This window comes from Musa acuminata, chromosome BXJ1-3 (genome assembly GCF_036884655.1).
Source record: "Musa acuminata AAA Group cultivar baxijiao chromosome BXJ1-3, Cavendish_Baxijiao_AAA, whole genome shotgun sequence".
Taxonomy (NCBI): Eukaryota; Viridiplantae; Streptophyta; class Magnoliopsida; order Zingiberales; family Musaceae; genus Musa; species Musa acuminata.
Genome location: NC_088329.1, coordinates 2,024,502 through 2,048,230, shown reverse-complemented (window position 1 = coordinate 2,048,230; position 23,729 = coordinate 2,024,502). Strand labels below are relative to the sequence as shown.

General features: G+C 37.3%; 2 protein-coding genes across 6 annotated transcripts; one reads left to right on the top strand and one right to left on the bottom strand.

Moving 5' to 3' along the window:
- Nucleotides 1-43: 43 nt before the first annotated feature.
- Nucleotides 44-10,599, bottom strand: LOC135615936 (mitogen-activated protein kinase 10-like). Of its 2 annotated transcripts, XM_065115040.1 has the most exons (10): nt 10,090-10,228; nt 7,842-8,250; nt 5,442-5,569; nt 5,250-5,309; nt 3,453-3,602; nt 3,198-3,353; nt 2,826-3,037; nt 2,649-2,750; nt 780-940; nt 44-662 (listed from the first exon to the last, which is right to left on the bottom strand). In XM_065115040.1, exons 2-10 carry the CDS (start codon nt 8,236-8,238, stop codon nt 505-507), a joined length of 1,524 nt encoding a protein of 507 aa, XP_064971112.1. In that variant the 5' UTR covers nt 8,239-8,250; nt 10,090-10,228; the 3' UTR covers nt 44-504. The 2 variants fall into 2 exon arrangements, with proteins under 2 accessions (XP_064971112.1, XP_064971116.1); XM_065115044.1 differs by lacking the exon at nt 7,842-8,250 and having other exon boundaries at nt 10,090-10,599.
- A 1,819-nt stretch (nt 10,600-12,418) lies between these two features.
- Nucleotides 12,419-23,655, top strand: LOC135585787 (protein MEI2-like 2). 4 transcript variants are annotated; one of them, XM_065115017.1, is made up of 13 exons: nt 12,419-12,735; nt 13,642-13,748; nt 13,843-13,977; nt 14,067-14,536; nt 16,969-17,127; nt 17,217-17,333; nt 17,435-17,586; nt 20,111-20,202; nt 20,328-21,291; nt 21,378-21,462; nt 21,546-21,614; nt 21,779-21,958; nt 23,017-23,655. In XM_065115017.1, exons 2-13 carry the CDS (start codon nt 13,715-13,717, stop codon nt 23,086-23,088), a joined length of 2,529 nt encoding a protein of 842 aa, XP_064971089.1. In that variant the 5' UTR covers nt 12,419-12,735; nt 13,642-13,714; the 3' UTR covers nt 23,089-23,655. The 4 variants fall into 4 exon arrangements, with proteins under 4 accessions (XP_064971089.1, XP_064971095.1, XP_064971080.1 ...); XM_065115023.1 differs by having other exon boundaries at nt 12,419-12,931; nt 13,705-13,748; XM_065115008.1 differs by having other exon boundaries at nt 12,419-12,931.
- Nucleotides 23,656-23,729: the final 74 nt, after the last annotated feature.

Below are 23,729 nucleotides of genomic sequence, written 5' to 3'. Positions count from 1 at the left end.
TTTAAACGGCGTCAAACGCAGGTCGATGACCAGATTAGAAGAGTAAAAACAAAAGCCGCCAAATAACTAGAAAGCAAATAGTACATTTGTTACACAAAAGCTACCAATGTTATGGAAGTAGAACACTTAAAAGAAGGGGCATAATGGAATAGCATGTAACTCTTAGCTTTCACCCTGGCGTTGTCAACCTCTTTTTTCTCAATAAGCACTATCTTCTCTCTCTCTCTCTCTCTCTCATCGCATCATCCCTCATCAACTGCCTTGGAAGAGTAATGACAGAAATTACAACTGCGTAACATATTTTTAGCACATAATTTATCCTTGCCATGCAAAATTGCTCGGCACTAAACACCCATATTAGCGGCAGCAGATCACATCGTATGCAGGTTTTGGAGGCAGCAAATGTTCATGGTCATTCTAGATGAATCAACCAACAAGATGCAAAAGAGGATTCTTGCATTCATAGCTACGCCAGACTGCATGGATCTATGTGGTGTCTGTCCATCAGGACCCTCTCTGCCACTGCTGAATTCCTCCTTTCTGACCATGCTGGATTGTCGGAGGCTCTGTGGAAACATTAGAAGGGACAGGCTGTGGTGGAAGGCCATGATTTCTTGCCAGCCTCCTTGGCGCCTTAGGACCCACCACTCTCCCATGTTTAGCTGAAATCGGAAAACCAGTGTGGTTTGTCAATAAAGATTAAACAAAATAATTGACTATGAATGACATTTTACTTGAAGAAATAAATTATAGTAGTTTGTTGATGAGATATGTAGTACCAAATGGAATTCCCTGAGGCAACTGTGAGGTGCTTGCTAAATTGACAGGCAAAGATCCAGTTTCTCCAGGCTTTTCGGATGTATCATCTATGAATTGCCTTCTCTTGGATGATGCCCAAAACTCCTTTGGAGGAATGGCAGTAGAACACACCACGGTCGATCTACAAAAGCAAGGAAAAGTCACCAAAAGATTCAATACGATTTGTGATTGACACAACAACAGTATATGCGGGATCAGCGGAGCTGTCCAGCCAAAAATGTTGATTCCCTATTACCTTTATATGATTTTAAGATGGCAAAGCAAGGATCAAAGTTTTTGATAATCACAAACATTGATCGTAAAGGCTTCCATATGCCAAGTTTTGAAAATCAATTATGATCAGTACCAACTGATCTGGATCAGTATCAGACCTTCCTATTCTCAAAAACTCAATTGTCAGATCAATTAACTCCAACAATAGGATGAGGCTGGTCATACCCCAACTGATATCAATGGAATCAGTCAATCCAAACTGATTTCAACGAATTCAAGTTGAACCTAATTGGTTTCTGTTGATTTGGCTAAAGACACTAGGAGCCTAGTATTAATGAAGGATATTAGTGGTAGGGATCCGGAGGTTGTATGCAATACCTAAAACTCAAAGGACTCAAGCTCGCCACTCCCCAGAACTTATACCTTAGATTTTTCTTAATACTTCCTATATTCTTTTTTCATTTATATTACCTGAATTCTTCAGTTACTCTTTTTTTTTTGTCAAAAATTTTCAATCTGACAGTTGATCCAGCAGATCTGATGCCCGAATTCGGATGATCCAGAGATCGGATGGCACCAAAATGACCTGATCATTCCTGGAATTAGGTTTTCTATTGATCCAGGAAACAGTCCCCATGACTTCCAATATTTGACGTTTACCAAGCACTCATGAGGCTTGCAACCAGAAACCTACATGAGAGTGGCTTGTATGCAGGTATTTGATGGCATCTACTAACTGACCATAAATGTATAACACTTAATTCTAAGCTTTTATACATCTAATCAGAGAGACCAAGACCTATGATTTATTTGACCACTTAGTTTGAAGATTTTATATCAACAATACATCTTACTGAAAGATCCATTTGTCATTATTAATATTCTTGATCTTAAATGTAGCGCATGAACCTTTACAATTTGCTGATCATTTAACATTGATAGTGGCTGCACACATACTAAAGTAACCATTTATAAATTTTTGGAAATGGAAAGGTTATAGTTCAAAACAGAAGTACCGTGAGAAAGAATGCATTGCTCCAGAATACTCGATTGTCACTTTTTATTATTTAGTTGGCCCCCCCACGAAGAAAAGAGGAAAACCTAATGAAATGCCTATCCTATCTATTTGTTACTGTTTAAAACTTTAAAATACTAATAGAAGAATAAAAGTGTTCTATTTAAGCCATTCAATACAAGTCATGTTGGAAAGAGAGAATGCAAATATATTGGGTGCAAACAAAATTTTTGATTGGCAAGGATCTACAACTTTCATATATTTTCTCTTAAATTGCCTTTATTCAACATCTACTTGATACTTCAATACCTTTTCAAGCTATTATACCAATATAATCTATCTGAAAACGACCATTTTAACTCAGAACCAACAAAATTCTGTGCATCCTCTGCACAATGGGATCAGATTCAGGTCTAGAAAACACCTTAGTACTCAAATATTCTTCCTATCTTGTCCTTTGAATAAAATGGTAGGATCGTCAGGCCTTTTGCATCGTTATGCATGCATGCACAATTTTCACACAAATTACATAAGAAACATTCATCTAAGTCTTATGACAAAGAAGATGCGTTAAAACCAAAAAAGATGATAGATGAATTACCGTGGGAGAGAAACATGCTTCCTATCAAATGGAAATACTGGTTTGGTTTTACCACCATTTTCCTCAAGGTGGGCAAATTGCTCCCTTATTTGATCAACAGCACTGCACAATAGAGGTGATGCAGAAAGCTGCACAATATGCATGAGAAAAATATAAATATGCAATATAAGTTAGTACCTTGGATAATGGAAGTTTACTCCTTCAGTTTCATTGATATACTCTTTGAGAAGCTGCGGATGATATTCCAATATTTCTTGAAAGATAAGTTCCCTAATGTCCTCCTTTGACACTTTGCGCCGCTCAAACTCAAACTCCATCTTTGGGATTGGCTGACATGAGGGTTCTCTTTCCAATTTAGCCAGGCCATTAAAATAAGGGTCAGCTAATGCCTGATAAATTAAATGCGGAATTTTAAACTCATTAGGTAACTGATATTCAGGATATCCATAAAGAATAAGTTTCATTGTAATAAATTTGAAGTTGACCAAAAGAACAAAAAAAAGAAAATTAGGGTCTGACAGCATATGTAAAACAACTCAATGGACATACCTCCTCAGCTGATGGCCTATCCTTTGGGTCGAATGCCAAAAGCCTTTCTAACAATTTAAGAGCTAAAGGGTCAGCATTTAGAAACTTTTGTGAAAAGGGCACTGGTTGTTTTTTTCTCATACTGCTTAAATATCTCCTTGCCTTCTCATTACGCACCTGGAATCAGCGAGAACCAAATGAATGCATAACTGCATTGTTCACTTAAACATAATAATGACAGTTTTTCATACAAATTCATATAATGGATAACCATACCCGAGAAATGGTATCAAAAGAAGGCGTCCCTAGAAGATCAGTCATCAAATCCAGCTGGTGAACCACATTTTTACCAGGGAAAAGTGGTTTTCCAGTCAGGAGCTCAGCAAATATGCATCCGATGCTCCATATATCAATAGCTGGGGTATACTGCAAAACCATAAAAACTGTGATATACTATACCTAGATGACAAAAGCAGTACCAATGTAAATAAAATGTTGCCCATAGTACAGTCAAGTACCTGAAAGCTAAGCTATGTCAGCTACAGAAGGGTACAAACATCCTTCCTGAACAAAAATTCTGTTTCTAATTACTGGAAACTATTAAACTTGTCGTTACAGAAACTAATTTATAAAAACAAAGTCAATGGTCATCAGACCGAAGTTAAAGCTATAATTATAACAATGAAATTACAATAAGGTATTAAAAATATTCCTCAAGGTACTACAAATATTTTTTAATATGATTCAGGCTTCAGCTGACTTGAATGAGGAAATCCTAGATCCTACAACCGATCACAATTTTAGGAAGATTGGTCTCATCCAATATAATCGCTGCACTTAAAACATTTCTAAATTAGAATTCAATGGGTAATGCAACTTTTTAGATTTGGAGCTTAACATATATTTTGTTGTTAAATTAAACATTGTGCAATTGCTCTCAACCAATTTATCAGTAAAGGTCCTCTATGACAAACTTATTTTTCAGCTATAAGGTTCTGAAACAGTATAACTAATGATGATAAGTATCGATTATCTAATTACATGGAGTGATTTAAAAAGTGCTAGGCACTAAAAGGTGCCAAGGTCCCAAAACGCCCAAGGCACTCTAAAACATTAAAAAAAATATATTTTTTTTTAATATTTTAATATTTTAATATTTTAAAATATTCTCTATTGTTAACAGTAGTAGAGAAGAGTAGAGTGTGAAAAGGAGACCAAGGTAAGAGCTGAGTCACGGTGAGAACTAAGTCGCGAACAGGAGGCTGCTTTCTGAGAGCAACAGCAGCGGGCGGTAGTAGAGAGCAACGGCAACGGAGAGTAGTGATAGTGGAGAGAGCCAACGGTAGCAAAGAGAGGCAGCGACAGTGGCAGCAGAGAGCAGCGACAACAGTAGTGATAACAGAGAGAGGCAACGACAGCAGAGAGAGGCAATGGAATCGGGCAATGGGTTAAGGGAAGTCGCAAGGAGGGGGGGCTGATATGTGTGCGTTAGTTGGTTCAATCGAACCAACTAATCGGGCGCTCGCTGCCTCCCTCCGGTGTTGCTGCTGCGATCGGTCGCCTGGTTTAAACCAGGCACTCGCTTGAAGCGCCTGGCGCCTTGGCTCGGGCCTAGCCATTAAACTAGCATTCGGGTCTCGCCTCACTTCGCCCGAGTGCCTAGGCAAGTGCCCGAGCACCTTTTTAAATCACTGATTACATAAAACCTTGATTAGTCTGAATGATACATTTGCACACACAACCTCGTTCATATATAATTTATACAAACATGTTTTTATAAATATATGTATATGTCCATGTGCATGCACATAATTATGTGTGAACATATATGCACTATTGTATATTAACTACACAAAGATAAATGTATGAATAAATTGTAAATTTTCTACTTCAATATTCATTAGTTTGTCACATCCAACTAATGTACATACTAATCGTAATACTGAAAACATGTGGTCTATGACATGAATAAGAATACACTAGAACTTTAGAGGTAAACTATTTTATTAAGAATGCATTTTTAAATAAAGGAAACAGTGTAATAAGCAACATAGCCTACAAAAAAACCAATACCTTGGAGTAAAATGATCCACATAGCTCAGGAGCTCTGTACCATCTGGTTGCAACATAATCCTGCAAAAAATGTTGGTGCCTTTTGAGATTAATTATCATGAAACATTATAAAAATATACAATCCTTTCAATTTTGAACCTCACAGAAAGACAAGTTTATGAGATAGAAAATTCCTTAGCTTTCTTGACATACCGTCCAGAATAAAGTCGTTGGTGTGTCATTGAATGCAACTCTTGCTAAACCAAAATCACATATTTTGAGTTTGCAGTTTGCATTTGCCAGTATGTTCTTTGGTTTAAGATCTCGGTGATAAACATTAGCTGCAATCATAAAATTACCCGGGCATCATCAGATAAGGCAAATATCTGAAATTCATGACTGCATAATATGTTAAATAGCATATGATTAATATGAATGAATGATAATAATGAATTCGAGGTTCCAAGAAACCCTCAAGGATTTTAAGGAACTTTTCATTTTCAGAAGATTCATGTTTATCACAGGTAATTTGATTATTATAAAAAAGAAACAGAACAGTTATAAAAAGACATAATATCATATGGCACGAAATAAGCTGTGCAACATCCCTAGGGAAACAAAATCCTTAAAAAAAACACAAACAAAGAAATAGACATAGAAATTTCAGGGTTTTCCTATATTGCTGCCACCGTATACTGGGAACTGGTACAACAAGATTTCATCATCAGCTTAGGACTAACATGAAATAGTCCAGAGAACATTGTAACTAATGTTATAACTATATAACTCTTACTGTGCAACACATGAAGAAATTATTGTATAATCCAAATTCATCATTCTAATAAAAGATATCCTTTGACAAATTCCAGTATTACAGAAGTGTCTCAGAGCTTCTAATTTTACTTAAGTTGCAAGCTTCCACATAATTACGCTTTTATTTATTTCCATATTACTACTATAATCAAACTACAACTGACATATTTAACTGCCTAAACAATATCGTACATACTACAGCACTCATCACCGTTATTGTCTTCTGAGCTCTTCTATCAAATAGTGATAGATATAGAGCAAAATCTAACTAGTAAAGGCCACACAAAAGAAAATATGCAAGACCATCAACCGGATATCAGTCCCATTAAACACCGCTTAGTTTCTAAAGAACTAAAACTAAGCAAAGAAATAATCTTGCCGCAAACCAAGAAAGCTAATCACAATATTGATGTTCAATTTAGTGGTATTAGTCAACCAAATGGCCGACCACCTATGGGTGGATTATAGGGGTATTGGTAGTCGGCTTAAATGTCAACCAAACAAGAACCTGACATGATATTAGCATCTTTAGGTTAGGTCTACTCGGTATAGATCATAGATGGGTTAACATAACTAATCCCATTAGCGAATGGATTGATGACGGATGCAAGAATCTGGTACTTTCTTCTTTTAGTTAGATTTAGTCTCAACTTCTTCTAGATTTGTTTTTTTCTATCTTAAGGATTATTTAAAGTAGCTGCTTATTTTCTAGTAAGGGCCCAGATTTGTTGTATCTGGACTGTTTTGATGCAAATCTGAGTCTTACTTTTAAGTGAGATTTTGAGAAACAACACCTGTACTTCTTATATGTTGATGCTCGGGCTCGGCTAGTAACAAAGTTTTGACATAACATGCCTCCAAGGGTCCAAATCAGGACATGAGAAGTTGCAGCAAAATCAGTCATTCTATCACAGCAGGCATTCGTTTTGATCAGAAACTTCAGCCAAGTAAATCAACAAAAACTAAATCATGCTTATAGTCTTCAGATAAATGCTAATACGGAAGGTTGTTGGGTATAGAAAAGCAGCACAAATAAAAATATGATATTCCAGAACAATCCAGATTTGCAAAATCTTCAATTGAATGATCCAAAGATATTAAAAAAAAAAACTTATTTAGGCCCTTTCTGTTTGAGGACTCCCACTGTGACTGATGGAGAGAAGTAGTTGGATCTATGAAAAGTTTGAAGGTTAAGATTTATGGCCTTGCTATCCTCCTTTCTTCCCTGAGTCTTTCTTCTCATCTCCTGTTCTTCTTTGTACCTTTCCAACTACACCGGTTTTATTAGGATTCATGAATTGACATGAACGAGTCAAATTTAGCTAATTAAGAAAAAGAAAGTTCCCAAAAAACGTCTATGCAAGTATCTCTATCTTAAAAGTATATAATATTTTAATTATTATCTAAAATATGAGATAAAACAACTACCAACGAATCCAACACATGTTCAATTATGGAAAATACTTCAAACTTCAAAGTATTTGTGTTTTACAAACTAGAAATTGAAAAACAAAATGAACCTAGATGCATACTTCTTAATAAGGTGAATAAATTTTAACAATGGCCTGGCTTGAATTTTCTGTATGGACATGATTCACTACATAAATCTCTCCTCATGAGACTATCTTGAAGATCCCAATTTTCATTATGAAGTTCTTCCGAATAAGGGTCAAGAGTACCGGTGAACAATGTCAAACAAGCATGAACATTTCTAGATCAGTACATAATTTAAGATAAGAAAATTATACCAGAAAAGCATACCAAAAGTTGTAATGAATTAATTCATGCAATAGGAATTACCAGTGTGGATATATTTGAGTGCACGAAGCAGTTGATAAAGAAAAAATTTGTAGTGCTCCCACGTTAAGTCATCATTGACCTTTATGACTTGGTGAAGATCTGACTCCATCAGCTCAAAGACGACATAAATGTCTCTGAAGTCCTTTCTTGATGGAGGCAACATGATGTGTTTGATGTCCACAATGTCAGGATGTCTTAGAAGCCTAACAAGCTTAATCTCACGAAGAATCCTAGCAGCATCAGAAATGTGCTCAAAGACATCATGGATCTTCTTGATGGCAACTTTTTCACCATTATGTGTATCAATGGCAGAACACACAAGTCCATAACTCCCTTTACCTATGACCTCCTGAACTATGTACCTGTTGAAATCCCCATAGTCCGGAAAGAAGTCCATCTCTAATTTATTCTGTAGAGTGATAATTGCAATAACAGGGGGTCAAGGACATGGTCAACAAGGTTTCACCACCAGACATATATTTGACTCATTACAAACCTAATTGAAGCTATAGCTGAATCATGCATAATTGGTCAATGGTGGATTTTGTTTGCAGTTACTTTCTTGATGCTAGCTTGATAAAATCTAGATTCCTGGAAACTACAACAGAATGGGGAAAAAAATTATTCCACAATAAGTATTCTAAATTAGAACCATGATCATCTCAAAAGCCACGAGCACCAATTTACAGTACATGTACACAAGAACAATGTTCACAACATGTAAATTACGTACAAATCTTAGATAATCTTCCAGAAAAATCCAAATATAGTCTATCATCCTTGGATCCATATCTCAGACCAACTTTTCACTATCCCTATGGAAATCAAGTGAAATACCCAAGTATATTTGCAAATATGATTGCCTTTAGACCATGTATTAACTATGGACACTATAATGATAGCATGTTAAGGTTTTCCTAAGTTGCCTCAACCAGATTTATAGGATTCCTAAAGAATATTTCTCAATACTTTTAATAATGTATAATTGAATATAAAAAGAGAGTACGAATCCAATCGTTTTTTCTTAAGACTGATAGAAAGAATGAAATCTTTCAAGATCAGAAGATATTTTTCTTCATTTTTGAGAAAAACAACACATGATGGAAGTTCATATATTTGGATTATCAAACTTCCTTAATGAACTTCAATAGGCTATATCTGAAAATTTACCATTTCTAAGATGAGTAGACAGTGTCACTAGGCACAAACATGTTTCTTGGAGGCAATTTTATGTTTCCTTGTGTTGGCTAATACCATTTCACAATCAACAAGGTGACTGCTAAGTTATATCAAAAGCAATCACTACTGATCATGCGAAAAGAAGTAACAATGTTAAACAAATAAGAAATCACTTAGTACAAATAATTCCCAAAGATAATAGCTAACAAGAAGACAATAATTAATCCCCAGACCCAACAAAGTCAAAACCATTTATTCATCCAGTTAAAAGCTGGAACTTAAGATAAAAAGTAAAGAATATAGCATAAGTTGCTAGGAATGACAGAATGTTTGGAACAAACACAAAGAGCACAATCATTGATAACTACAATATCTCACATATTCCTGTTATAAAGAAAACATCTGAGGAAACAGAAGCACGTTTTTTAAAAGGCAAGAGCAATAAAAGCGGCACCACCATGATGCTAAAAAGCTTCTTCCTTTTTGTTTACGTAATTTTATTCAACAAGAAAGTTAAAGACATTAAAGTATAAGAAAAATAATCAGGATAAAGGTACCCTGGCCTCCACTGTTGAGCTCTCAACTCTATTTTTCAATGAAAACGGGCAAAAAGAAAAGGTGCAAAATTCAATAGCAAGATAGATATTTTACTGAAACAAATAAAAAAAAAGCATGTCATCGGCTTGCATAGGAGCTAAATCCTGTCGAATCAGAAGTGTAGATGAGAAACATGAGGAAAAGATTACACGGTGAAGGAAGCTTGGGGGGGAAAAACAACATAACGTTCCAAGTTATTTACTCAAGAAAGTCTCCATGTCTTATTCATAAAACACAAAATAACGCAACAAAGAAATCGAGAGATGCATTTGATGTTAATATCGAAGCGCGGTGATATTTTGCCATCTCACGAGCAGTAGGATGAAACGATTGGAACGATGCGAAAGCAAGGAGAAGACATGCGTATGACTTAAACAACCACTAAGATTGTATCAATTTCTAATTCACAAACCTACGAACTCAAATTTGTTTGTTAAATTTAAGTATACAGTGAAGATTAAGAAAGCTTGACCTTCCCGTGCTGTTTTCACTGCAACTTCTGGTGTCCCAAGTCCTTTTATTACTCTCGGATCTTCTTTTCCCTTCTCCTCCTTCCGACCCCGCACCCAGATTAAAGGCGAGTTCAGAAACAAAGCGGCCAAATCCCTCATGCACTCCGCCTCACCCACCTGCTCCTCCACGGCTCACCGAGCCCTCGACTGAACGACGACGGCGTTTGCGGCCGGCACGATCATACACCAGGTAGCACAGCCGCCCGCTCGGATTCAGCGGCACCGCGGCGACCAGAGCAAGTACGCCGCCACGGTCAGGTCCCTTCCTAGCGAGAGAAACAGCGAGGGATTTGCCCAGAGGAAGAGGAAGAACACGGAGCGGCCTCGACGGTGACCAGAGCCGCGCAGAGACGGACAGGGACGCCGACAGAGAGAAAGAACGGACGCTGCTACTCTGTCCCGGTGTGGGCTTTGCCTGCCTTCGTCGAATCTTATCGGCCGATGATTGGACTGCGGTCCACGGGAACTCCTCTCTTCCAGCCAATCATCAGGCAGGTAGGAAAAGGTAACAGGGCAACGGGTTTTAAAAGCGTGATTAAATAAAGCCAAGTTGCGGTAAAGACACGCGAACGTGGTAGAATTTTACCAACCCAGACCCGTAAGAGGCTGTTTCGTGGGGAAGACCGGTGGGTGAGCGTCGGGTATTCGGGGGGGTGTGCGCAGAGCATTTCGGTGATAAATTTAAAAGTAGAAGCTGAGGGAAGTTGATTGGAGAAGAAGATGGGCTCCACCGCTACATCCAATCCGTGCAGCGTAATCAGTCGGGTGCCCAAAGTCGGATGGTATGTATCTTTCGTCCTAAAGCATGGGCAGACACGGACAGGGAGCACGGTATTTTGTGGATGAAAGGTGGGTCCCACATGCCGTGTGAGTGGGACCCATTTCTCTGGCCCCTCGCCGACCGCCGTCGCGGGTGGTACGGGGGACGGTTAATCCACTTTAGGAAAAGGAAAAAGGAGGCTATTCTGCGTTGCGGTGTCTATAAAGAAAGACACGCACTCAGCTTGTCGTCGTTAATTGTTAGGTCGCAGAGAGAGAGAGAGAGAGAGAGAGAGGAGTGAGGCCTACGGACTCGCCGAGTTTGGTCGCGACGGAGAAGGCGAGGGCGAAAGAGGTGGCGATGGGTTCGAGTGGGGGCCATGCGAGGGTGTGTTCCCATTAAATGAATCCTTCCCGACGCGAAAAAGGGTTCGGGCTTTTCAAGGTGGACACCCCTCGTTTTCCACTTCCGAACGATGTGGCTCGGGTGAACGATGAACAGCTCGACCTTATGTCAGCTCCAAGCTTAACGACGAAGTCTCCACTGTTCTTAGACCCACCCCTCTCTCTCTCTCTCTCTCTCTCTTATCAACCATTTTAGGCACTAATGGTTTATTTCATCCTAATTATTTACAAAGGATTAAATACAGGGGAAGAATGTTTGGAGTCTCTCTGATTCTGTGGAGCTCATTAGTGTCAGCAAAGAAAAAACCATCTTTCATTTTTCAATACATTTTAATAATTTGTATTAATAATAAAAAAAATCGATTCCTAAATCAGTATTAATACTGCATTAGTTGTTAAAGCATATTAAATTAGTATACGGAATAGATAGTTTCGATTTCAAAATCGATAATTTTAGAATCGACAATTCCAAATCCTAAATTTTGAAAATCAAAGAAAAATTTAACTTAATATTAATTAATTTTGACTCGAAGATATCACAAAAGTACGATAATAAGAACTTATTCTTATCCACGAGGGAGGAGATAATAACATTGAAATGTGGACCAACACGCATTCAAATTGTTGTAACAACTAAACACAAGTTCTAATACTTTGGGGGCTAATAATGAAGCCTATGATATGCAACCTATTAAATATAGGCTATCAAATCCAACATTCTTCGTACAATATTTTCTTTGTTGATGGTTGGTTGTGGTGCCATGAAATAAATAAAGTTTAAATCATGGTATATAATTTTGAATTGTACCGTTCGATATGGGCGGTACGTATCGGTCCGATAATATATCGGTACACGAACCACTCGCTACCGGATGGACCGTGCTACAATGCTACAATGTAATACTGTAACAGTACTACACAGTACTATAGTAAGAGAAAGAAATATTTAAAATAATAAAATAATGATGTATCAGATCTATTAAATAACTATCAACTCAATCACCACCAGCATTAATATATAATAATAATAATAATATTATTATTATTATTATTGTTAGAATTATTAGAGGAGGGAAACCACATTACATCATCCACAACCGATGTGTCAGTACAGCGCGAAACAACCACCCAACTCGACATTGTTGATCCGGGGATCCCGTGCACTCTCCATGTCACAATGCTCTCCTGTTTACGCTGTTCATCACATCGAGCCCACGCACGATTAGGCCGAGCGAAAGGGTTCGGCGACGTCGACGGACGCCAAATCCCATTCGAATACCGTTGAATCCCTAAACAATCGAAACAGACGACGAATACGAACATAAAAATCCTCTCGCGATCGTTCTCCAATCATCGCACCGTCTGCCTCTTTTGTGTGCCGGAGAGAGAGTGAGAGAGAGAGAGAAGGCGTACCCGGTACCGAGCGGCAATGGAGTTAGAAGGTGAGGGACAATGGGCTCTCTTTCTTGGATTGTGCTCGTGATTTCGGCCGGTCTGGTCGGGTCGGGTCGTCGTGGGTCCTCGAGTGATTTTGTTGGGTAATCTGGTTCGAGTTCGGCGGGAGTGCACTGCGGGCGTTGGTTCTTGTCTCCGGGGAGTTTAGGGCGTCCCCGATGCGAATCCGAGTTGTTTCGCTTGGTAAGGGGCCGTTCTGTCTTAGTTCCGTGATGGAAATATCTTTTTCTTGGATTCTTGGTCGTGATATGGTGGAAAATTGAATATTTTGTTGCTCGAGTGCTGAAATAGGGATACATTAGGGCATTTTTACGGATTTTTCTTTTGTTATTTGGTGCATATTTGTGTCGCTACGTAGAACTTAGTTTTATTTGAACTGTCATCTTTCAGATTTTCCACGTTTCTTAGATGAATCTTCCTAGTTGTTTCTGATTGTATGAATAATATCGTACTATGATTTTTGGGGTCCATGAATGAGAAATGCTGGGGCAGATTGTCAACATATGTTCTGTTTTCTCTGCACCTTCATCTACTCTATTTATCTGGTGGATTTGATCTTTTTTCGTCGTCATAGTTCATTGCCATTGCTCTTTACGGGACGTTGGAATTTCAATTTGTGGTACGTGGGTCTGTGGAGTTAGAGAAACAGTCACATGATGTCGTGCGTGGATAATTATTTGGTGGTGTTGCATTAGTTAGCTAGTGTATTGTTTCAAGTTTATTGAAACTCTTACATCACAAGGATCTTATAAGCCTTTCATGAAAGAACAATGAAATATCCATATGTTGAAGTAAACCATCAGAAGTTGGTTGTTTTTTATTGTCCCTTAATTGTTCTATATGTACCATAAGAGCTGTGCCACATCATTCTCTCTTCTCTTGACTGTCTACAGTGCAAACCTTTTCCCTTTATGTTCTGCTTCTCGTACAACCTGCCTTTCTTTATGATATTGTAGAGGAAGTACAATGGAGCAAACTTCGGAGAATCCAGTTCCAATACGTAAGTTGTAATGAACACCATCTTGCCCAACTTGGTGTGAGTAATTTATTTCATCGGAAATCGTTTGTATATTTATGTCTGACCCTAATCACAGGTTCTTCAAATATCCAATTACTGAAAAACCTAAAGAAGGCCAATGATGCTTGGGAAATTCATTCCAACGTGCTTTATGGATCAAGTGATGCTAGCCTCTTTTCTAGCTCATTGCCGGGTCTTCGACGTGATAAATGTATGCTTCTGTATTTGATGTTCGATAACTAGCTGCCAGTTTCTGTTAAGTTGATTATTTGTCTTTTATGAATGCTGTATGTCATTCAGTGAACTTTGCAAATGCATTGGGTGGTGTTCAATCCACAGTTGATGCATCTTTTAACTCGAAGAAGCCAAGCAAAGATGTAGAAGGTAAGGTCTCTGTGGATGATCTCAACCTTCAAGGAACTGGGCTTTTGTTACCTGATGATGAAGAAGCACTTTTGTCTGGCATAATGAATGATTTTGACCTCAGTGGATTGCCTAGTCAAGTTGATGAGTTGGAAGAGTATGACCTTTTTGGCAGTTTAGGGGGTATGGAATTGGATTCTGATTCTACGGAGAGCATCACAGTTGGTATAGCAAAGGCAAGCATCTCTGATGGTTTTTTAGGCAACGGGACTAATCAGCACAGTCTTCACAATGGTGTTGGGCCTATTTCAGGAGAGCACCCATATGGAGAGCATCCTTCAAGAACTTTGTTTGTGCGGAATATCAACAGCAATGTTGAAGATTCTGAACTGCTGTCACTCTTTGAGGTAGTTTTATACTATAATTATGTTACTGTTTTCCTTCTTAAGCCTATACATACCTTAATTCTGAGCTGCAAGCACTGGTAAATTGCATTTGATGAATATCATGCACAATGTTAAGAAAAATGTTCTTATTTATCATTTTACTAAATAAGTTTCCTGATTGTTCTAGTGGCACCCATCTGGAAGCACTTTTTCTGTGTGTCAGCAACACTTCAGCTATACTGATTTTCCATATTGATATACTTGAACATAATAAAAGATAAATTGTTGGTCTTATAATATTTTAGGCTTCTTAGCATCGCTGTTGAAGTTTTTCTTTTGGGATATTTGGGTTGGTTGGTAGAAGTTATCACAGAGAATCATCAAACAAAGTAGCTCATTGCTTGGATATTTTGTTTTTGTGGAATATTTGTTTACTCTATCTTCTTAGTAGCTGCTTCATTGTCTCATAGGCCTTTAGTACATTGTTGAATATCATCACCAGTGCTACTGAACTTCCTTCTCTGATATTCGAGGAGTTCCCTGTTCTGGTTATCCATGCTGACAGAGACTTACTAATACTGAATGTTCATTATCTTTGTGCAAGCAAATGTATCAATAAAATGATTAAGTATATATGTCCTAGTCCAACAGAATTAAGTGATTGGAGGAAAATATTTTACCCCTTGCATCTGATTTTTCATTGTAAAGGCTATATTTCTTGTCCGTATCCTTGTAGCTATTTCTAATAACTGTAGGCGGTTTTTGATTGTTGAAATGCAGTGAAAAACCTTGATAATCACATATAGAAAATAATTTTGTTGGCATGGTGAGAAGTCAATTCACGATTTCCTGTGTGAATATATATACCTTACCTATTCAACAAATCATGTTAAAACTAGTTATGATCTATTATATGACAACATACATTTTTTCTTTTTTTGGAGTTTAATTATGTCTAATGTTGATTTTGATCTTCACATTGATTGATCGGATAATACTTATCCTTCTACCATTTCAGCTGAACCTTACTTAAGATGAAGTTGAAATTCTTTATGGACTCTTTATCATTATGATTTAGGGGCTGCAGAAGAGATGAGGATTCCAAATCAACTCTTGCTTGGAAAAAGAGAAGACAAAAGGTTCTGAAATTGAAAATATAGAGCAAAAGAATTGTAGAAGAGAACGGATATATGGGTTTACTCCATTATAGTCTCATGCCTTGATAGTTGATAACACCTCACATGCTGGTTAAGGAAGAAAACCTCTGAAAACTAAAATGTTAAGCCTATCTAACCTATATGTGAGTGTAACTCAGTTGGAGATTCCTTGGATGATACCAGAAGTTCATTGAGACAATTTGGAAGCTTACAAATCCTAGTGCTTGATCCATAAATCCATACTTTGATGTTAGTAATGGCCACAATAGTTTTATGAGCTGTGTGGCCTTTCATCCAAAGGTGCTGTGAGTAGGACTCTGCCAGAGCTTTTACTGACGGTTGGAAGCATCAGTGACAGAAACAAATGAACTTTATTTAGGTAAACATATTGTATCAATAGAAGATAGGAAGACAGACCAGAGAGCTTTAAGTTTAGGTTGAAGTGCAGTGTAGTGTTTTATGTCACTATGTGGTTTGAAGGAAGAACTTATCTATGAACGGCAGTTTTCTCTCTTCCTTTCATGTTTGCACAAATAATTGAAGAATCCTGTAACATAGTGCATTCTTTTAAAGGATCAGAAGTCATGTACCCTCCTATGCTGTTGGATGCCAGATTTTTTGTCTATCATGCAGATGTACTGGGTACTCCTTACACTTAGAACAGCTGGCATGATGTAGCACACCAGGTGATTTATTATTTTTGCAGTTGTCAGCATTATCATCTTCAAGCTTTTTCTTGCCAGTGATTGGTTCCACTACAGAGCATAACTCAAGATTGAGAAAGCTTCATAAAGCATTTAAGCAGAAATTTATGACTTGCTTTCGAGCTGGCATCAACCTTATAAATTAACATGTCAAATTCATATACAAGGAATATCTAGTCTAAGATGATTTATCATAACACCTAAGAGGAATTATACATACTACAATTTGTTAGAAAACTATATATGATTTTGTTATGACACAATGCACTTGTTAAGCTAGGATGAATTACTAGGTTTTAAATTATGATAAAATAATTTTTATATAAATTTTTATTTTTAGTCATGATATGTTACAATGATAAAACTAGTGTGCACTCCCTTTTTTTCTGCTCAACTGACGACTCTCTGCATTGCGATGCTGCTGTCTGCTTTCATGCACAATGCCAGTTATTTGGCCGATTTTGTGAGTATGCTAGTTTTATGGCCTTGTATGAAATATTCTTCTATAACATAAAATTTTTCTTGCCTATTAATTTCTTTTAATATTTTCTGGTCATTTTTCTGACATCATACTGTTTCTGTCTCATTTAAGCAATATGGGGCCATCCGAAGTCTTTATACTGCATGCAAACACAGGGGATTTGTGATGATATCTTACTATGATATTCGATCTGCACGAACTGCCATGCGTGCTTTACAGAACAAGCCCTTGAGACGTAGAAAGCTTGACATCCATTTTTCTATTCCAAAGGTCTGATTACAGATACTTTCTCAATTTATTTTAGTATCTGTAACACTTTTTATTTTCCATTGCTCGTTTGTTGTCTCTTTAATTTTCAGGATAACCCAACAGAAAAAGATATGAACCAAGGAACTCTTGTGATATTTAATTTGGATTCTTCAGTTTCTAATGATGATCTTAGGCAAATTTTTGGGGCATATGGGGAAGTTAAAGAGGTGGGAGATTTTTTCTTATGAATTTTTTCCCAGAAATTAATTTTCCCATAAGGTTACTAGCCTCTGAGTCCTGTGCACAAATGTTGGTTACTGTGAGGCAGATAAGGGAAACTCCTCACAAGCGGCACCACAAATTTATTGAGTTCTATGATGTCAGAGCAGCAGAAGCTGCCCTTCGGTCATTGAACATGAGTGACATTGCTGGCAAACGAATAAAGCTAGAACCTAGCCGCCCTGGGGGAGCTCGTAGGAAGTATGTACATGATTTTAATTTTTGTATATTCTTTACCTTGGAAGAGAAATACCATTACAGTCTATAGCTGCTCTTTCTTTAATAGCACTAGTAGCTTAAAATCTTTAGTTTATATAAGTTCTACGAACTTATATAAACTTCTAGTTTCATGCTTTTAACTTAAAAGCTTGACATGCATGAGGAAACAGTCTCAATCGTGATTTTCTGTTAACGATATTCCAATCTTTTTGTGGTTGCTCCTTATTAAAGATCATGTGTTCTGAATCTTTATGTTTGACATTCTGAGTCATAGAGTAAGCCTCTTTGTGACTTGGTGACTAGGGTTTCGAGTCATAAGAACAGCCTGTTTGCTTGCAAAGATAACACTGTGTATTGACCCTTCCTAAGTTCCATATTAACAATATCCTTGTCCACTAGGATTGCCCTTTTCATTAGGAAAGAAACTTTGAAACATCAGTTATTTTCTAATTTCTTATTGTGGTCTGTAACTAAGCAACAATATGTTTGAGTTTTCTGGAAACGGTAAAAGCACTGTGTTTTTTCTTGTTTAGAGAAGTCATCTTTGGAATTGGTATACTTCTTCAAGTGGTGATGAATTTCTGGACTAATTTAGGTGTTCTATCATCTATGATATACAAATCTATCAGCGTTATGTACTATAAATGACCATTCTTGTATTTGTAAAGATGAGCATGTATGGAGGCATTTGTAACCTACTTGAACTGCTAAATAATCCAGATTAGCTATCATGCAACTGAGTTCAATGTATGGTCTTTGTAATTAATCAAAGAATAACTAAGTATTTTAGATTTATAGTTTATAAATTTTTTTATCTTACTTTTCATCCTAATGTTTTGGACAAATAGGGACCATGGAGTTAAGCTTGTCTTTTGCTTAATGATTGTATGTTTGTATATAAGTAAGAATTCAATTCTCAATCATACCAATTGTTATGGACTGTTATTTTCCTATTTGACAGAGTACCATTATTGAAACATATAGCTTGATACCAGTTCAGTCATCATTTTTATTTTTTATAATTTTATTTAATGTTGCCAGATGGATGAGTTGGCATACTGTGTAATATACTGGTACTGTACCAATCCAGTAGTATCGAAACTGGTATCGACAAAGGTTTGAATCATTGAACATATATATGTAAATAGTTTTTATTGTGTATCAAAAAATTCAACAATGTAAAACTAGATTTTGTTCACAGGATGACATGTGATGGGCCTGAATTAAAAACCTGTAGTTCCAGTAGAGAAGGCCCATTCTGCTAGCCAAGTGGTTGAGGCTGGAAGCTGCCCAGACTTACATATGTACATCTAATGAGTCTCTATCAAATTGGCATAATATTATACTGTGACTTGCATGAGCTGCACGTGTTGCACTCTGGATGGTCACTGCGTGCCTACTACCTGATGGTGATTAGATGTTCTAGGGACATGGATACCACAAATTATTTCTTTGAATTGAATTGCATTTGTGGTGGTTGGACGATGGAGATAAGTTGAGATATTCTAATAGATCTGATCACAAACTTTATCTTTTCCAAAATTTGGTTCAGAATGAAGCACCAATTGTTGGCTAATATTTATTAATTCAACTGTTATCATGACATGGTACCTCTAGTAAAGGAATTTAGAACACCATTAATGTTCTGAGCATCTGGATAAATAAAAGCAATGATAGAATAAATATCCACCGTCATGGTAATTAGGTGGTGTATTGGCTAAATCTTCATCAACTTTGTTCAATAGGAATTATTTTCAAGTACCCATTTGGTGAGCGGTAAAGCTATTTTGCCCTTTGACTGTAACAATCTTGAAGTAGTTCAAAATGTGGGTTTGATGTAGATCTTCACGTCATGAGTGGGTGACTTTCACCTTGGGACTATGAAGTTTGCTTCTCTCAGTTTATCAGAAATATTCTCTCATTAAAACTAGAGTCAGAGAAGCTGTGTGCTGTCATGAACGAGTTAGTTTACCACTTAAATTTGATGTCCTGAATGGACCCTCGTCCGATATTTATATTCCTCTTTATTTGAGCATGAAAATAACTCAGAGCCATCATTATACATAAAAGAGTGGGTCTTTTGTGCTTTTAGAAGGCTACAGGATTATTTTCTTGGTAATATATGGACCTGGAAGAAGGTGGAGATCTGTTATTAAGGATTCTGATTTTGTCTAGGCTGGATTTTCGTATGATTACATTTACTCACAATATCGCTAGTTGTACTAAGAAGCACTGACAAAGCATATGGTCATATACCATTATTTCCTATATGCAAATTGTTTACATTCTTGTAAATCTTTTGGTGACTAGTTACTCTAGACAAATCAGTTTAACTTCTGATGGTGATGTCATTTGAAGTTTGACAACAAAATTTGTCTTCTACCTCAAGTTGATAGTTTGTGTTATTTTCTATTTGCCTACTGTGATGGATGGTTTTTACAGTCAAAATTCTCTTTGGAATTCTTATTCTTCTACTGAAATGCTCAAAGCTCAATCTTCTAAACAGCTTAATGCAACAACTGACTCATGAATTAGAACAAGATGAAAGTGGAGCTTATTGGCATCATGGGGGTTCACCTGTTACCAATTCACCTCCAGGTATAGTTGCTAGTATGCACCGTTGATATCTGGCAGTGTTATCCTTATTTCTCTTTAGAACTCTTAGCCTGTATTTGTAATTTGTCCTTTTTATGAGTTGAATTGGATGCCTCTTTGAATGACAGGTCCATGGGCACACTATAGTGCAAATGATAACAGTCCACTACAAGTTCTCAGTAAGTCCCCCAGTGGGTTAGCAAGTAGCCCTATTGGGAGTAATCATTTGACTGCATCGGGTTCTGTACTTCCTTCGATGATATCATCTGCCAAGATTGCACCTATTGGCAAGGACCAAAATAGGGTCAATCATGCTGACCATGTAATCTCTAGTAGCAGTCTATTACATCGTGGGTATCAGCATTCCCACTCCTTCCCAGATCATAGTTGTGGAATGGTGACCACAGCTCCTGGAAATTTAACTTCTTTTGGTCCTACTACTACAAAGTCTTCTGGTGTTGGGACTCTGACTGGCCCACAATTTCTCTGGGGTAATTCAACTTCGTACATGGAAAAACCAGAGTCTTTCACCAGGCAGTCAGGAGCTACAGGAATATCTTTCATGTCAAATGGACAAGGGCAAGGGAAAGGCTTTCTCTACTCAAGCTACCATGGCTCATTCATGGGATCATCTCACAATCAGCATCCCCATCATGTTGGGTCAGCTCCATCTGTTGTTCCTTTTGAGAGTCAGTATGGGTATTTTCCTGAGTCACCAGAGATTTCCCTCATGAACAAGTTTGCATTTGGAAATATTCGATCTAATGGAAATGATGGGACTTCAGTTATGAATATGACTCCTCTGTTCACAGTGAATCAAGGCATCTTATCAGGAAGCATGCCAGCTAATAATGCAACCAATATGAGGATGATGCCTGCTCCAAGATTTGGGCCTACGCTCTTTGGCAATGCTCCATATCCTGGACTAAGTTCCGTAGGCATTGATAGTCTAGTTGATCAGTACCGCAGTCGGCAAGTTGAAAACCACTGGAATCTAACATATAACAAACAGCAATATCAGCTTGATCTGGACAAAATTATTAAGGGGGAAGACACTCGGACGACGATAATGATAAAAAACATTCCAAATAAGTATATTTTAAAAAATATTAGAATACTGTGCTTTCTATCATGCATTCAGAATCATAAACTAAATTGGGCTTTTAATTATTCCTTAGGTACACCTCAAAGATGCTTTTAGCTGCAATAGATGAATCTCACAAAGGCACTTATGACTTTCTGTACTTGCCAATTGATTTTAAGGTGATTTGCACAAAATTTAATGCAGTGGTTTTGATAACAATGCCTTCTTAAACTAAACTAAATGTTGACTCTTATGTGTGCAGAATAAATGCAATGTGGGTTATGCATTTATAAACATGGTGTCTCCGTCACCCATAATCTCCTTTTACAAGGTTGCATTCTGTTCCCTATTTGCTGGCACACTTCTAGTTAGGACTACTATCTAAAATGCTTATAGGTTGCCGAGGAAGTATATGGAAAGTGTAAAGTAGGCCTACTAAATATCCAAAATTATATGAGTTGGTTATCTTCAATAACCTTCTGAATACATGTTCAGGCTTTCAATGGAAAGAAGTGGGAGAAGTTTAACAGTGAGAAGGTTGCTTCTCTGGCATATGCACGAATCCAGGGTAGATCAGCACTAGTTACCCACTTCCAGAACTCAAGTTTGATGAATGAGGATAAGAGATGCCGACCTATTCTTTTTTATTTTGAGGGAGCAGAGGCTGGTGATCAGGTAAGAGACCAAACAGTTCCTGAGAGTTATATGGGAAAGCAGTCTAACATGCTGGACGTATAAAATCTGGCATTGAAAATGGTTTGGCAGGCATTTCAGATTTGTTATCTCTGCTGGTGAAGGTTAAATGCCACTATTTAATAATTCTTATGTTAGCATACGAGATTGTTAGGGCTCACCATAATCTTTTTGATGAATTGAAGTCGATGTTCTGGACCCTAATACCAAATGTGCCTTTTTGTGTTTATTTTTTCGCATGCAATATATAGTGCTGAATACACAGCAAATTGTACTATTGTGATAATCTGCAAGATATCTGATCGTGCACATGCAAAGGCTAAAATTAATGGTTTGCTTTTAACTGCATATGAATTGTTTGCACCATCAGTCTTCTTCAGATATAGTAATTGTACGCATATTTATGCAGTTAAGCATGGAAAGAAAAACTCAACTCCAATTTCACATTTTTATCTTTTTGACGTTTCTTTAGTTTTCTTTTTCATTGAATCTCATGGTTAATGGCTGAAATTACCAGATTAGTAAGATGATTTCAAATGGTTCTAAATGTGATTAAATCTTTCATTGTGTTTCTTGAGGTTGGGATCAATTTTCTGAAATTGATTTTTTTGAATGATGAATGATGTATGGTGAGGTTTGCTCCTTTATGTTCTGGGTGACCAGGGTTCGAATCGTGAAAACAACAGCTCTTGTTGTATTGATCAATCTCAGATCTTGCATTGGTGGAAACCAATTTATTAGACCACCCATTTTTATGACTTGTAATTTCTTTCGTTCCAATACTCTCATTGCTAGTCTTTTGTTCATTTTATGTGGATTATGGAATTCACTAATTTTTCATTTTTTTAGTATGAGTATTTACTAAGCAAACTTGTATTATGATATCTGTGGCCTTTTACGTGTATACGTCTAATTCTCTGTCCTAGACTGTGTGAGATAACGTTTAAAATGCACATGTTTGCTCCATTCATTCCTGTCTCTTGAGTATTTTTTATCTAGTATTATGGAAATAATTGCTAATAGACGTGAAGGTTTTGCAGGAACATGTTCCATCGAGCAGCATGCACGGACAAGAAGTTTTGGTGGTGAACTCACCTGAAAGTCTACAATGAAGCAATCCAAATTTTGAGCCAGAGAAAAGCACCTTACCTGGAACAAGCTTGGAGGCGTAGTGTTCTTCACAGCTACCACCACGTTTCTGTGAATACTTATATTCTTAGGTACCAAGTGTAAGATACGGTGAGGGGGAAAACTGCAGGGGCAGTTGTATCAAAGGGTGTCTCCACTTTTGAAGCCATGGATGCACCAAAGCACCATCTTGCCGGCCCTTGGTGGAAACGGAGACTGATAAGATCCTGCTTCTTGTACAGAATTAGAGTCAGAAAATGATGTAAAGGAACAATGTCGAAGTGTATAGGTAAGATCAAAGGTCAATCCGCTGCTAAGCACAATGCTAGCCAAGTGGTGCATGGTTTTTGGCCATCCTTGGCTCTCTTCCTCCGGGACCAAGTTATTGTTGTTCCAAGGTGCTAAGGTCCGGAGTTGGAAGCATTTTAGCACACGCCTTCAACTGTAAATAAGGGCACAAAAAATTCTTTACCCATTTAGCTTGTCAAATGTGGTATGATTTTTTTAAAAGCTACTTTTATTAATGACATTATGTCTAAAAAGCTTCAGAATATCTTTGATAATAAATAAATAAATAAATAAAAGTAAAGACATTTTAGTCTTTTTAACGCTTAAAAGGTTTAAT